Source organism: Periplaneta americana, chromosome 14 (assembly GCF_040183065.1).
Source record: "Periplaneta americana isolate PAMFEO1 chromosome 14, P.americana_PAMFEO1_priV1, whole genome shotgun sequence".
NCBI classification, from domain to species: domain Eukaryota; kingdom Metazoa; phylum Arthropoda; class Insecta; order Blattodea; family Blattidae; genus Periplaneta; species Periplaneta americana.
The window spans coordinates 95,956,171-95,972,732 of record NC_091130.1 but is presented as its reverse complement, the minus strand read 5'-3'; the positions used below and the strand labels follow the sequence as shown (position 1 = coordinate 95,972,732).

The following is a 16,562-nucleotide window of genomic DNA, read 5'->3' as shown; positions in this document are numbered from 1 at the left end:
CCAGACTCCGATATATTTAAGTTCTGCGCTGGTGAAGTGAGCTCCGTTCTTATCCTGTTAGTATTTCACTCAGCTGTGGTTACCATGGAAATGAGCCTAAACCCCTCGCCCCCCAACAACAGTTAGGATCATGGCTTTGTGCAGACGTGAAATAGTAAAAGAGACGAATTCACAACGTTCCGCCAATCAAAGACAAGGGGACAAATCAGAGTAGCCAAATCTAACAATGAAAATTACAGAAATTTAAAAGCGTACAATTAATTTCGCCCATAGGAAGTATATAATAAATGAATATGTTTGTAATTTTTAAAGCTGTTTTGCTAAAGAAGCAAGCACGAGTCTTGAGGAAAGTGAAAATATAATATAAGAGGAATTTAAAAAAAAAAAAACTTTGTTATGTTAGCGTTGTACTACTGTAGCCTATATACAAAGTTAAATTTTGCCGCGGTTACGTGAGAGAGTGTGCATAAAGATCGCATTATGATTAGCTCATTAGTTTCTCGACTGTTCTTATTAGGCCTACATTAGAGATTATTTTTAATTTAAGAGTAATATTCATAGAATCAGTGTGCTTTAGGAATTTAGTGCTGTTTATATTATCAGTAAATGGGAACTGTGTAATACTTGTGACATGGAACCACACAACGATATTGTGTGTAGTGTTTTAGAAACTCAGTTTTCCCGTTGGACTGATGAAGATAAGAAGGATGTGTTGGTTAAAGGAAGGCCGACTCCTGTAGTGGACATAAACAAAACTAAAGTAAATCCATCTACTGGAAAAAATTACACTAAACACTTCAACAATACTTGGTATAGTGATAATTCATGGCTGTGTGGGAGTACATATTTAAATAAATTATTCTGCTGGCCGTGCCTTCTCCTTGGCATCAATGAACACAATTGGAATAAGGTAGGATTCTCAGATTTTTTCAATATATCCCGTAGCCTTCGCAAGCACGCGGATTCGACGGAACACCTAAGATGTGCGCTAGGACTCAAGCGGCTTGAAAAAATCTTAATACAATTGCCGATGTTCTGCATGAAAGTTCTAGGCTTTACATCACACAGTTCAATGAAACTGTCAGATTAAACAGACTCATAATGCATATTGTTATTGATACAGTTCTGTATCTGAGTAAACAAGAGCTGGCCTTTCGTGGCCACGATGAAAGCGCTACTTCTTTGAATCGCGGCAATTTTAAGGAACTCCTTAATGTATTAATTTCAAGAAGTTCCCAGGAAATTCAATATCACTATTCAAAAATCAAACATGTTTTTAGTGGTGAATCTAAAACAATTCAAAATGAAGTTATAGAATGTATTTCTGAACTAATAGATGAGCATGTAAGAACTGAGATAAAGGAATCAGATTTCTTTTCTGTACAAATCGATGACACAACCGATATTGCTCAAAAGTCACAGTGTTGCATCATAATAAGATTGCTAAATTCAGATGCTGAACTAGTGGAACGATTCTTAGGATTTTACGATGTGAGTTCAAATCGGTCGTCAGAAACATTATTCCAGCTCGTTGACTCAGTTTTAGAGCAATATGACTACAAATCAAAACTTGTTGGCCAGTGCTATGATGGAGCTAGCGTAATGGCTGCCATTTAAATGGCCTACAGAAGAAAGTTAAAGACGTAGCACCCCAAGCTATTTTTGTACATTGCTTAGCTCATCGCCTGAACCTTGTTCTGAAACAGAGTTGCAAACAAATACAAAAGTGTCGGACATTTTTTTCTAACATAAGCGGAATACCACCATTCTTCCACCACTCGGCTAAGAGAACTTACTTACTGGATACGACTGTAGGAAGTCGTATACCGACAGTGGTAGATACATGTTGGTCCTCCATTTCTAGACTTCTCCGAGTAATTGTTGAAAACTGGGATAATCTGAAATCTGTATTTGAAGAAATAATGGAAGACCCAGAATCTGATGAGACTGCAATGCGTCTTTCGGAGGGATATTTAAATAACATGAATGATTTTGAATATGCATTTTTTTGCTTTGTATTTCATGAACTTTTTGAGCTTACTACTATCCTTTTTTTATATTCTGCAGAAGTCCTTAGATATCGCGTATTGCGCTGCAGCAATACAAAACACATGCAGTGTTGTCAGCAACAAAAGAAGAGAGGATTCTTTTGCAAAAATATTTGAAATGGCGCATGAAAAAGGTGACATCTCTGCAAGAAAGTACAAGAATCTAACAAAGGAGCAATTGTATGATAGTTATAAGATATTATATTACGAAATAATTGATAACATTCTAATGCAGATGAATATCAGGTTTCTAGATATAAACAAAAGAAGTGAGGATTCTTTTGCAAAAATATTTGAAATGGCACATGAAAAAGGTGACATCTCTGCAAGAAAATACAAGAATCTAACAAAGAAGCAATTGTATGATAGTTATAAGATATTATATTACGAAATAATTGATAACATTCTAATGCAGATGAATATCAGGTTTCAAGATATAAACAAACTCAAATTTGTTGCTTTGATTGATACTTCAAAATCCGAAGTGTATTCAAAAAAGTTTCCGAATAGTGAGCTAAACTCATTACATGAACATTATCCAGCATTGTTCCCAAGAATGTCGTGTCTTAAAGCCGAACTTGAGTTGCTTTACTCTGACAGTCAGTACAAAAATGTCCCCATTCAAAATGAAGTTCATAAAGATATCTTTAGTGAAACGTACAAGCTACTTTCACTAATTATGACAGTGCCATCAACAAGTGTCTCCGCGGAAAGAAGTTTTTCTTCCTTGAATCGAATTAAAAACTATTTGCGTAGTTCCATGTCACAACAAAGACTCTCGTCACTCGCAAATATTTCCATGCAGAAGAAAATTGTGAACAAAATTATGAAGAATCAACCTTTCCACGACGATGTGACCAATAAATTCGCTGCCATGAAGGACAGAAGGATTCAACTTGTCTTCAAAAAATAGGTATGATTACGTATTACTGTTAATTTTTTATTATTTTATTATTTTTTTTTATTTTATTTTTTTAAGTAGGTTATTTTACGACGCTTTATCAACATCTTAGGTTATTTAGCGTCTGAATGAGATGAAGGTGTTAATGCCGGTGAAAGTTACCCAGCATTTGCTCATATTGGGTTGAGGGAAAACCCCGGAAAAAACCTCAACCAGGTAACTCGCCCCGACCGGGAATCGAACCCGGGCCACCTGGTTTTGCAGCCAGACGCGCTGACCGTTACTCCACAGGTGTGGACTATTTTATTATTACTAGGCCTATTATCATCATCATCATCATCATCATCATCACATCAATGTCACGTATTTTTAATAAACCGACACTTAACATGATTTTTGTTGTTATAAAATTAAAAGTCGACCTAACACTGCTTCACATGCTTTTTACGTCACGAGCCACTACTGGCGTTACGAAAGAGAATGTGATGCCTTTCTCAATCAGATTGTGACAGGAGATGAGACTTGAATGCAGTATGTGAATCCAGAAACAAAGCTTCAATCAATGCAGTGGGGCCATACTCACTCCCCGAAAAAACCCAAAAAGTGTCGTCAAGCACTTTCCACGAGGAAACTCATGGGACAGAAAAGGAATTTTGCTAGTGGAGTTCTTGGAGAGGAATGCCACAATTAACACTGAGCATTACTGTAACACACTAACAAACTTGAAAAGGGCCATTCAAAACAAACGTCGTGGCATGTTGAGCTCTGGGGTTATTTTCCTTCATGACAACACCTGGCCGCACAAAGCGCGTCGTACTGCGACCAAACTGCAAGAGTTCATCTGGGAAGTATTGGATCACCCTCCCTATAGCCCAGATATGGCGCCTAGCAATTACCATCTCTTCATGCACATGAAGACGTGGCTTGGCTCGAAGTGCTTTGACGACAAAGAGTTGAAAACCAGCGTCGTAGGTTGGCTTCAGTCGCAGGTGGCCAAATTCTACGATTGCGGAATTTCAAAGCTCGTCAAACAATACGACAAGTGTCTCAATGTGACTGGAAACTATGTGGAAAAATAAACTAGAGTGTATACTTTCAAATGTATTGTAACCAATTCTGTAACGTCATTCACAGGTTTGTAAAAAATAATGGAAGTTACTTTATGAATAGCCCTCGTAGTACAAGAAATTGACAACTGTGAGAGACAATCTTGACGGATTTACCAAAGCCAAACTTGAATTCAGTTTGAGAAACAATCCGGATGTGCAAGCCTTAGCAATTTCTACTTATTGCCCTTTCCATGTGCTTACAAAATATGCACAATTGGTTTCAGTTGATGTTGAAAGGAGTTACTGTACATATAAGAATCTCCTGAGTTCAAAGTGCCAGCAATTTACATTCGGAAACAGAAATGTTGTGTGTAATCCAGTATGACAAGTTGGTTAAAAGAGTACCATAGTTTCCCCTAACTATGGTCCACATCTTTCTTTGTATATTCAGTACTATTCATCCAGATTACGTGAAATTTTGGCTTCGGACTCTTGTAAGTGTATATTAAATAAATATTGACATATGTGTTTCAAATTATTTAATTACAAGTGTTAAAAAAATAATAAGCATTGGTACATAGTTGTATTCTGAATTGCCCAATATGGTCCACTTATATACTCGTATTCATGCTTGAAAGCATGACTGGACTATAGCTGGAGCTGTATTATTCATAAATCAATACACTGAGTTTCTAAGTTAAGAGTAGAAACATAATCTAGCACAGAAATATCAAAAATAAATTAAAAGTACATGGATACTTGTTATTGGTACACATTGCATAAACACACAATAAACAAGTGAAATCTGAAAGTCATTTTCCTGCAATAATGAACAACTACACTCACCGACAAAAAAACCGGGCCACCTAAAGTTTCTCAATTTTTTTATGAGGAGAGAATCAGAAAACCAATTATGAAATGAAGAAATCATTGCTTCCCAGAAAAAAACTCTTTTTTATTATCACTTGCGCTATCATTTTCAATGCCAAACAATGGATATAATTAAAAGTTGTGAAAACTTACAAATTGTATCAATTTTCTTCCAAATGTTAAACTGATTTTGTGGCCACCCAGATGTTGCTAATAGCAGGTATTGCCTCCCCGTGACTGTATGACTGTTACCATTCACCGATTCAACCCTTCGATCAGATTCTGGATGTCAGTCTGGTCGATTCTATTCCATTCTTTACTTAGAACATTTCGGAGCTGCTGTAAGTTGCTGTGAGGAGGTAGACGACTTCTAACTCGCATTCCGCACACATGTTCAATAGGGTTTATATCAGTTGTGTATACAGTTTATAATGTTGAGATCACTGTGAAAAAGCTGCACAAATGAAGATCGACATATTGGAATTATGATGTCAGAGAATCTGAGCCATCTGAAATCTAAATATGTCAGTAATCCTGCTGGTCGTAGCCTTCATGTGATATTGTTTATTGTAGTGTATTTGTGTTTTGTTTTATTCTGAAAACCCATTATGTATTTCTCAAAACTAACGACAGATGGATTTTGGAAAATACGAAAATGAAGTAGGAAAATTGACATTTGACTAAAACTACTATTTTTGTGAAAAACTTTGGGTGCCTAGCTTGAAAATGAGGGGTAATTTATTAAAATCCGTTCAGCAGTTTTCCCGTAACTTCCATTACAAATTCAAATTATATAATATATGATGATTTAAGGTAAGCATTCACTACATCACATCGCACTCCTCGTACGAATCGCACGCAACGGATATTTTAAGTGCAGTGCGTTCACTGTAATGGCTTCACCTCATCGGATTCCCCTATCAGCTGTTTAAAACATGACGTCGTACGATATTGACATTACTGAAAGCAGAGGAGTTGAGGTTAGGTCTATTAATTACATCTGTTAGCGAATAAGAATTTGTAATTGCTTCATGCGTCTTAATTGAAGAGGAAGAAACGAAAGAAATATTGGTTACATAATATATTTGCAAGAAACGACTTGATTACTATAATGGGAACACCTCAAATTATATAATTCTTCGTAATTTTCTACACGCGAAATAAGTTTTTCGTCTGTTGTTACATAACGTGATGTAAAAACTCTCAGAGTTTTGGAGAATGGTAAATGCAACTCGATGTGTGGGCCTCAAGTTACTTTGCAGACATCTAAATGGTATTCAACCTCCCAACAAGTGTTCTGTAATATTGTGGAGTGACTAGCGCAGCTGCATTTATAAAGCGTTGCCTCCATTCTTCCAAAGTGTCAACTCTACCATGCTGGTACACAACATCCTTCGCAAAGTCCCAGAAAAAAGTCAAAAGGAGTTCAGGTCGGGTGACCTAGATGGCCAGGCAAGGGATCCTCTCTTCCGATCAATCTATCGGGAAAGTTTGCATCCAAGAAGTCACGCACTGCTCCACAGTAAAGGCACATGTTGCTGAAAAACCGATCCTGGGCAGAGTTGGTCAATAACAAAAGTTCTGCAACATGTCCAGATACACATTCTCTGTGACTGTCTCCTCAAAGAAGAAGAACTTCCCAATGACGGAATGCTCTACTGAATGCAGACAGGCTTGTTTCCGTGTTAAGCAGTGGTGGTCATGCGCATAACATGCAGCTGTTGCATAAACTTGGACAGTTTCTGCATCTTGTGAGATATAAATCACAACAATACCTTCGCCTGATTTTAAATGGTAAGCATTTATTTCTCGATCCCTCTAACCAGGACACAGTGTATTAATGTACACATAAAAATACAATATTGCATAAAGTAAAATATCTGCATCTGAACTACTTACTTCTGACTATGGTTGCCAGATTTGCTTCTGGAAAGAAAAAGATTTTAACAAAAAAAATAAAGAAGATGTATACGAACTTCCCAGGGATTTAGTAGCATATGCTTGATTGTTTAACTTTATTTCAGATATTTAAATTACCAGTATAAAATACGTTTACAGAATCTGTATGTTAGGTCTTTCCAATTGTTGTCGGCATTCTTCACACAAAAAAAACAACTTGTCACCAGATGGCCTGATGGAAATGGAAGATACATTCTTCAGTGGATGCAGAAATAAACTCAGCAGGACATTGAAGAATATGGACATCACATTAGTGGACATGAAAATTGTGAATCAAACCGTAACGGACTTTAAAAAAGTAGACTATAAATATAATGGCCAAAAGAATGTGTAGACATAAATATGATTGGATGTTGTGTTTGTGGACAACGTGTCTTGGAACCTAGTTGATACACTATTTTGTTTTGCATTCATGGTTATCAGAAATATGGACATTATGACGAAGAGAGGAGAAACATCTAGAAGCATTTGAAATGTGGATATGGAGAGAAATGGAACATATGAAATGGACAAATTAAGAAATGAATCTCTGCTAGAAAGAGTGGATGAAGAAAGAATAATGCTGAAAATGATCAGGAAGAGAAAAAGAAATTGGCTTGGTCACTGACAAGAAGAAACTATAACTGAATGATGCACTGGAAGGAATGGTAAATGGAACAAAATTTCGGGGCAGAAGAAGATATCAGATGATAGACAACATTAAGATATATGGATTGTATGTGCAGACTAAGAGGAAGGTGGAAAATAGAAAAGATTGGAGAATGCTGGGTTTGCAGTGAAACACCTGCCAATGAATGAATGAATGACTTTTAGAAAATGCATAACCTATCTTATGTGAACCAAGGCCTATTATATAAATCACTCACAGCCCATAAATCACTCTTACAATTATTACAGGAATATTTTCGTATGTTTTGTAGAACACATTTTATTGTAATTTGTAGCTACAGAATCTATTTTCTGTAAATTTGTACATTTGTATTTGTACTTTCGTGAAATAGGCGCAAGGCAGCTGAAACTATCTTACCACCTTGAGAGAGGTCGACCTCTATCTCTATAGCTTTGAGGTTTATAATTAAGAATATTTGTAGTAGTTAAATACCCTAAAACGTGTTTCAAGAAATAATACAGATATTTAACTATTATAGATACTTTAACTTCAAGTCATATTATTTCGAATATAATCTAGCAAGGAGAAGTTGAAAGCTGTTATTTCCATCATACATGATCTATTACATAACAGTTAGTTGGAGCTGGCTATAGTACTTCAAAACTGTACTTACTTCTTCACTTTGTTACTCACCATGGGAGGCATCCTTTGTTAACTTCACCCTGCCTTGGTCCAGAACATCATTGAAGGCTGGCCAACCACACCCAGATTCAAATTTTGTTTCGGAAGAAAATAATTCCTCACCACAGACGACACAAGTATATATTCCTGCATCTGTCGTCTTGTAATATTTTCCTGTGAATGCCCTACACCAAGAGAAAGAAACAATGTCCCTTTCATTGCGATTAATTTGTTATTATAAATTAAATACAAAAACAATTTTGTAAAGACATGGTATGTGAATTATGCAGAGAAAAGAGAATGCCTGTAAATTACTAAAATGTAATTTAAATTGCAAATTCTTATTTTGTGTTCTTTATAAATTGCAAAGACCATTCAGAAATACTATGATAGCTAAAAATATAAATAATATTTATATGTAATATAATATACAGTAGTGTAGAAGTAAGAGTCGAATATTACTTGTAACTTTATAATATTCAGTTTTACATATATTATATAAAAATTTATTGAAATAAATCGAGTAAAATTACACAAGTATTTACATTTTTTAATGTAATATATTGAAAGTGAAACAAAAAGTAACAAAAAAACAACACAATATAGCTTATACTGGTATTAATTTTCACATATTTGCATGTACATTGAATTGCATGTATGAAAAGAAACAGGTTGCGGCAATTTTAAATTAAAAAAAAGTTTCGAGTTTATTAGACGCATATTTTTTAAGTGTTCACTTGACAAATCAAAATGTGATTAAAAAAATTTACAATCTTCACAAAATGTTTTCGAAATAAACATTCACAGCCAATGTCCCAGTCTATCATGAAAACTGTCCATTGTCTCTTTTGCAGTAAAGGACTGATCTATTGCATATCTCTACTTCTTTCCTTTACATCTACAACTTATTTTTGGCTTATCCTGATAGATCCTGAACTTTAAGTGGTCCCATAAGCAAGAAATCCAGCAGGTTGAAATCAGGTGAGTAGCTGGCCACTCAATGTGTTTTCTTCAATCTATTTACCAGGGCATTTGTGGGTAAAATTAAAACAAAAAATGTACCAAGAAATACTGACAGCCCTGAAGACTTGAACACGTGATGTAATTCAGAACATATGATGTAAGTAAGTTACAGAAATTATTGACTTTTTTTTTAACAAACATATGTTCGCAATTAACCTTCACCTATGTTCAATGGTCATTCAAACACAGTTTTTGTATGTGTCTTCAAACGCACTATTAAATAGTAAATAATAAATCATATCAATCCATTTAAAGTAATGAAGTTGGTTTCCATATCTCTCCTACACCTGCAACAAACAAATATTTATACCACAATATGTCCCCCTCCACGCCAAACAACTTTTGTCTGAAGATCTGTCTTGAAGATACAAATGGTCGTGCTATTCAGGTGGTCTGTTTTAAATGCCGCACCCTGTATATACAGTGTATAATGTGTGTTTTTGTGTTATATTTTCATTTGAGTGTATTATATTAAAAAATCACATACCTCTTGTTGATTCCTTACTCTGTCCCTATAATCAATCTACATTAGTGCCCTTGTGCACCATTCTCGATTAAAAATTGACGATGGTTAAGTCGGCATTTAACCATCTTCAACATCAATTTGTGGTGCATTAATCTCGGTCAAAGTTAAACAAGAGAGTTGGTGATGATCAAATTTGATCACAGATGTGGGACCAATTATCTTGAATTGAACATGTCGAGAAAAACAAAATGGCGGTCACAATTTGACGGAATTGAAGACGAAATGATGTATCCTGAACACGCAAATCACGGCGGAAATAAAAGGATTGGTGTTATTGTGGAAAGAGGCGATCCTTTTGAAAATATGGGAGATAGAAAATTTGAAGATAGATTTCGATTGAGTAAGGAAACAGTGTGGTGGTTGGTGGAACAAATGAATGAGATGTTAGAGTTCTCTAACAATAGAAATAACCCCATTTCGCCAATAAACAGAGTTTTGACAACTTTACGATCGTATGCCACAGGTGCCTTTAATATAATTATCGGGGACACTACTACTATACAGGGTGATTCAGACCACCCGTAACAGTAATTTATTTCGGAAACTAGTCCATTAAAATTTTTGAGACAAAAATATTTATAACTAAAGCACATGTGAACTTTCACTTGAGCTTGATTTCATCAATCAGTCCTAATAGGAAGTAGGGCCAGTGGCGTATCACTTTAAAATTTCAAATGGGAGTCGGGTTCAAATATGGTACCATTAGATAGAGCTCTTCAAAACAAACAACTTCCATAGTAAACGTTTTTATCAATTCCTACTCTTTCAATGAGAAAACGTACGAAAAGACAATGCCATCAATACTGAGAAATGTTACAATACGAAAATCTTAACAAGACAATTAATGTTGATGGATGTTACTGAAAGACTGGACAAGCCATTAATTTTTACAAATGTTCAAAGTGTATGCCGTTCTGAGCAGCACACACACATACTCTTCTTCTAACACTGTCAGTGACTCCTAACACTTCGGCGTGGTCAAGTGACTGGAAGGTCTCCCGGATTCGCTGTTTCATATCATTTCTTGTTGTGGAACGATCTTGATAGACGATGTTTTTTAACCATCCCCAAAGATAGAAATCCAAAGGATTCAAGTCAGGAGATCGTGCTGGCCATGCCATAGGACCGCATATTCTGTTTGTAGTATGTAGGAGGTATTTGTAATCACTCTTAACTTTTAGGTACTTATTTTATTAGTCATAAAAGTAATTGCAAAATTAGAAAAAAGTAGATACATAAGTACAGAGAAAACAAAACACTTCCTTCTTATTGTACATTGTTGGGCAAGACCATCTGAGCTTATTACCTGGTTAAGTGCAGTGTACATGTAGACCTGGCCGTAGATACTGTATTGGAGTGACTAAAGGAAACACTGCTGAGCGAGCAAAGAGGAATAGGTAGTTTACTTTAATCCACCCCTCGACGGTGCTGCCGGCCACCAGGTCTACACTCAGCCAGGTAATTGTGTGTGTTTTCATTAGCCTATGTCAACATTAAATGTACTTACCTAATTTACATTTTCTTCTCGTAACATTTCTCAGTATTAATGACATTATCTTTTCGTACGTTTTTTCACTGAAAGAGTAGGAATTAATAAAAACGTTTCCTTTGAAAGTGTTTGTTTTGAAGAGCTCTATTAAATGATACCCTATTTGACCCCAACTCCCATTTGAAATTTTAAAGTGATACGCCACTGACCCTACTTTCTGTTAAGGCTGATTGATGAAATCAAGTTCAAGTGAAAGTTCACATGTACTTTAGTCACAAATATTTTTGACTCGAAAATTTTAATCCACTAGTTTCCGAAATAAATGACTTACAGTTGGTCTGAATCACCCATTGCCTTTTCGTATGTTTTCTCATTGAAAAAGTAGGAATTAATAAAAACGTTTTCGACGAAAGTTGTTTGTTTTGAAGAGCTCTATCAAATGGTACTATATTTAACAACGACTCTCATTTGAAATTTTAAAGTAATACGCCACTGACCCTATTTCCTGTTAAGGCTGATTGATTAAATAAAGCTCAAGTGAAAGTTCATATGTGCTTTAGTTATAAATATTTTTGCCTCGAAAATTTTAATGCACTAATTTCCGAAATAAATTACTGTTACGGGTGGTCTGAATCATCCTGTATATCGAACAATGGTGCAGCCTATCACCACAGTCTAATATATACAGTCACGAAGCCCAATACTTAGGGAATATGCATCCATTGATAGTTCCTAACCACTAGGATCACTACTATCACCTCATCATAGGCAATGTGAAATGGTATCAGCACAGTCTATTGTTCCTAGTACTCTCATCACCTCAAGTTTCGTGACTGTAGTAGCACCAATGAAGTGTCGGAAATCATTACTTCGTTTTTTCTACACTTCATGAAACCAAATGACCTGAAAATGTACAAAAACTTGCCCAGACATGGTCAAACATTTTTAACAAGAGCCAGAACAGATCACATTGTCACACAATTGTACCTACACCGATTTCACATTTCTGATAATCCTACTTGTCTGTGGTGCAATAATCATGAAGATCTGGAACACAGTCTTCTATACTGTCCATCCATAAACCACAAAAGAAGTAAAATAAAATCTTCAGTACCAGTTGCAGAAGACACAGCCCTGCAGTATATATTGACTACACCCCAACTCTGGCTACTAGCAACAGGCATCTATAATGAACACCTATCAAAATACCCCTCATTTCTCGTGAAAAACAACTGAATAGACTACAGTGGACTATAGTGGACTTTATGTTGTCGGCAGGCAGCTGGATACATTAAGAAGATTGATTGATTGTCTCTCTAGCAAGGGCAGATCCACAAAGTGTAATAGATGGATTTCATCAAATAGGTGGATCTCCTAGTGTTATAGGAACAATAGACTGCACTCGCATCAGAATTCAGTCTCTTGGGGGAGACAATGCAGTACACTTTCATAACAGGAAGGAATACTTCTTTTTGAATTATCAAACAATCAGTTGCATAATCTATTGATAAGAGATACTGTAGCAAGATGGGCAGGATCTGTGCATGATAGTACCATATTTCGCAACTGTGTTCGCATAGCACAATTTGAAAATGGTGAAACACAACATGGCTATTTATTAGGAGATGGAACTTATGCCTGCAAACCATGTTTACTAATCTCATTGCTAAATCCACTAACTTCAGCAGAACAGCGGTACAATAGATCATACATTAAAGAAGAAAGGCAATATGAAATTTGGAAAAGAAGTTTTCCAGTTCTCTCAGTGGGTTTAAGATGTGGTCTTCAGAAGGCCATGACTATAATAAAAGCTACTGCAGTATTGCATAACATTGCGAGAAGTATCAGCAATAAAGAACAGCCTGAAGATCCACAGATGATGCGATTGCTAGAGGAGTTACATGGTTTAAGAGGCTCTGACAATGATGATGAATCCGTTCCCCATGCAGAGCATTGCAATGATACTGTGCCTGGAAGAGCGTTTTTGCCAAGCTATAATTAATCAACATTTTCAATAAGTCAATCAATAACATCAGTATTAATTTTAAGATTTATTGCTTTTAATTATAAACATTAATTTGAACTTAATATTTAGCAATATTTTTTTAGACGAAGACTGGTTAAATCCAACCAAGCAGCCTGTTTTTCTTTTGGAAAACTTCCGTCAATACTTATATTTTCTAATACGGATGGAGAATTGCAACAAATTCTAAAAGAATTCTTACTTCAAACTGGAAGAAGTTCGGTCCTCTTTTCTTTTTTCTTTCATGATTATTATAATTGTTTTTGAAACAAATAGTCTGACAAACAAAGAAAAACGAAGAGATAATTGACAGGGTGCATTTGTTCACTATTTTATATGTGGAACTTGAGAAGAATCAACTGAGTGTACCGTCAGTACTGAGTTAAGGCTGGTTCACAATAAACCGGGAACGAGAACCAGAATGAAAACGAGAAGCAGAGGACGTGAATACGAAAATTATTGATTCACAATAAACCGAGAACGTAGACAACTATGCATATCGATATGTATGTCAATAACGATATGTAAAGTCGATATTACGTATTCTGATGTTATTTGTGTATAATTGACCAATGGCGTTCTCTCATGAGTACAAGAGCCAACATAAACACATGTTAACCAACTTCGAAATTTCAACTGAAACATTTCATTAGGTACGGTACTTAAATATGCCCATGCATCTTTATTATCACAACCTATTTTAAGTCTACCATAACGTAAAATAATTAGAGAAGAGACATTTGCAATAGAATAAAAATGAACACAACAGTAGTTATTGAATTGAAGCATGAATATGTAGTGTGTAATGCAACCAATACAGTAATAAAAATGATTCACTTACGATCGTGTTCAAAGATACAGCTATTGAAAGCCACGTATTCTCCTTCATTTTCTCATCTTTATATGAAGCGCGCCGCTTATCGTAAACGTGAGGATTTTCCTTAACATTCAATATTAGAATCTCATCAAATAAAAGTTGCTCCATGATGCACAGCACAGAACAAAACAATGCATAGGTTATGTCACGATCTTCTTGCTACAAAATATACGATGACAAAATAGCTTTTAGATGGCAATAGAATGAATCTAGTGGGCTGTGATCGGAAACGTGAACGCCAAAGTTGAAACTTGGCCAACTCTCCGTTCCCGATCCCGGGCTCCGGCAAGCTTTTCGTTAATTGTGAATGCTCACATTTAAATGTACACATTTTAACAATTTTACCGTTTTTGTTCTGATTCTCATTTCCGGATTATTGTGAACCAGCCTTTAATCGAGAGAAAATGTTGGTGCATCACATCTGTAACATGACTATTGTCAAGAATTAACAATGTTTCCATGATTTCTGATAATGGGCTAGATAATCGAGAATGTACACACGACATAGGACTACTATTCTTTCCACTTCAGTGAGTAAAACTGTGATGAACCATTTTCAGTTTCTAAATATTAATGAAATTTGTTTCATTGACTTTAAAATCTTAAAATAAGCAGGTGTTTTGATAGACAGTAGGCAGTGAAGCTAAACAAAACACTGATCATAATTTATCATGCTTAAACTACAGAGGCTATTCATAGACAATAAGATGGTAAATGTAATTATTTCATATTTTATAAAGTATAACTGTAACTATAATTCCTTATTTAAAACATAATTTAAGATGTGAAGATATTGCAGTAAAAATGAGATTGTTTTACTTACTTAAAATCAATTAAATAATATAAACTTGCAATACGCTTCATCAATGGTAAAACTATTTACATACAAAGTATTAGTTAGAAATGCATTCAATATATTCCTGTACTGTGTAAAGTCTTTGCTAAAAAGCATATCTTTTACTTTGGTTTTTAAAACTCTACTATCATCAATATTTTTAATATTAAAAGGAATTTTATTACAAAGTCTCATACCACAACAAAAATGACTATTACAAACCTTGGCTAATCTACATTTAGAAACAGTAAGGTTATAGTTATTTCTAGTCTCATGAGAATGTATCATATTACTAGACTCATATTCATGTAAATATTCGTATATGAACATAATATTAGCAAAAACATGTAATGAAGAGAGAGTTCGAATTCCAAATTCATTGAATGAGGTCTTATAATGTTCTCTTGGACCAAAACTTGCCTCCAAATAAGTCTTTGTATGTATGAGACCCTTAAAACACTATTTTTCAGGACAAAAAGCGAGTAGGCTATATTGCTTTCAAAATAGTCTTGAATATTATGTCTTCATTTAATGTCACACCAGTAACAGAAAATGCAGAAAAACTTCAAACTTCAGGAAGATGAGGTTGAATAAATGCTCTACAAATTTTAATAATAAATTTTATTTATAACATGAGAAATAAGTTTATTAAAAATCCATTACAAATGTGACTCTACAATTGAATAGGGTGGGTTGGAGTAATTTTGGTATAAAAAACAGCCTTTTAAGCTTATATACCCATAGCCTGTTACCATGATAAAATTTTTCGGCCATTTTTTATATGTTAATAATGTAACCTTCTAGAATGATTCTATTGCATTTCCAAGTATGTTAGGCTTTTCTTATATATAACGCTAAGTTTCACTATACTCAATTTACCCCATGAATGGGGAAATTTGGGTATAATTGCATTATTATATGGCCTATTGGCCCAGATAACTCTAACCCCATTGATGCCGACCATGAAATCTTACATTCGAATATTAATGATATATTAGGCCTGCTACATTATTTTATTAAAAACATGTTCTTGAGCCGTGCCTACTACCACAGCCGTTTACCTAGTACATCACTTCATCCGTCAGAGCGCTCTCAGATGTCACAGAATAGATAGCGCTATCAATCCCTTCATTTGTTCTTTCCAAATAATCCCATTGGCCGGTTCATTACGTCTCACGAGGATAGAGGGGGAGAGAGTTTACCTGTTTTAACGGAGATACACGGAACGTTATTTGGGTTCCGGTACGCGGCAGATACACTTAACAAGATTTAGGCTCTCATACGTGGGAGATATTCGGAAACACTTGGCTCAGATTCAAGCTCTCGTACGCGACAGAAACATTTAACAAGACTTAGCATTTTGGTACGCGGCAGATATAGACGTGACTCGGGCTTTGTACGTGCTGGAGATAGATCAGTGGAGTAGTTAAATTGCGTCGTGTGTGTTTGGGATTTTAGTGGATCGTAGTTTGAAATATCGCTTGCTAGTGATACGTCTTGGGGGCAAGTTTTAGTATTTGCTTCGAGTAACATTTTTGTGAGATACATGTGTTTGAGGTAAATTGTATTGGGAATTATGTAAGGAGATATGATTTGAAATGTGAGTTCATGTTCCGAGACGGTTAGAGTGATAAGGCAGCGATTACGGTCTCACATATGGTTTTAGTGTTT

At 35.3% G+C, this 16,562-nt stretch overlaps 1 protein-coding gene across 4 annotated transcripts in view; it reads right to left on the bottom strand.

Annotated features, from left to right (window-relative positions):
• SelR (methionine sulfoxide reductase SelR) overlaps positions 1 to 16,562 on the bottom strand; it is a 113,181-nt gene that overhangs the window by 83,326 nt on the left and 13,293 nt on the right. For all 4 annotated transcript variants that reach the window (XR_011335935.1, XR_011335936.1, XM_069845816.1 and 1 more), the window contains exon 2: positions 8,131 to 8,303. Coding sequence is in view for 2 of the 4 variants with exons in the window: in XM_069845816.1 (XP_069701917.1) it covers positions 8,131 to 8,303 (173 nt within the window). In the remaining 2 variants the exon portion in view is untranslated. The remainder of the gene's footprint in view (positions 1 to 8,130; positions 8,304 to 16,562) is intronic.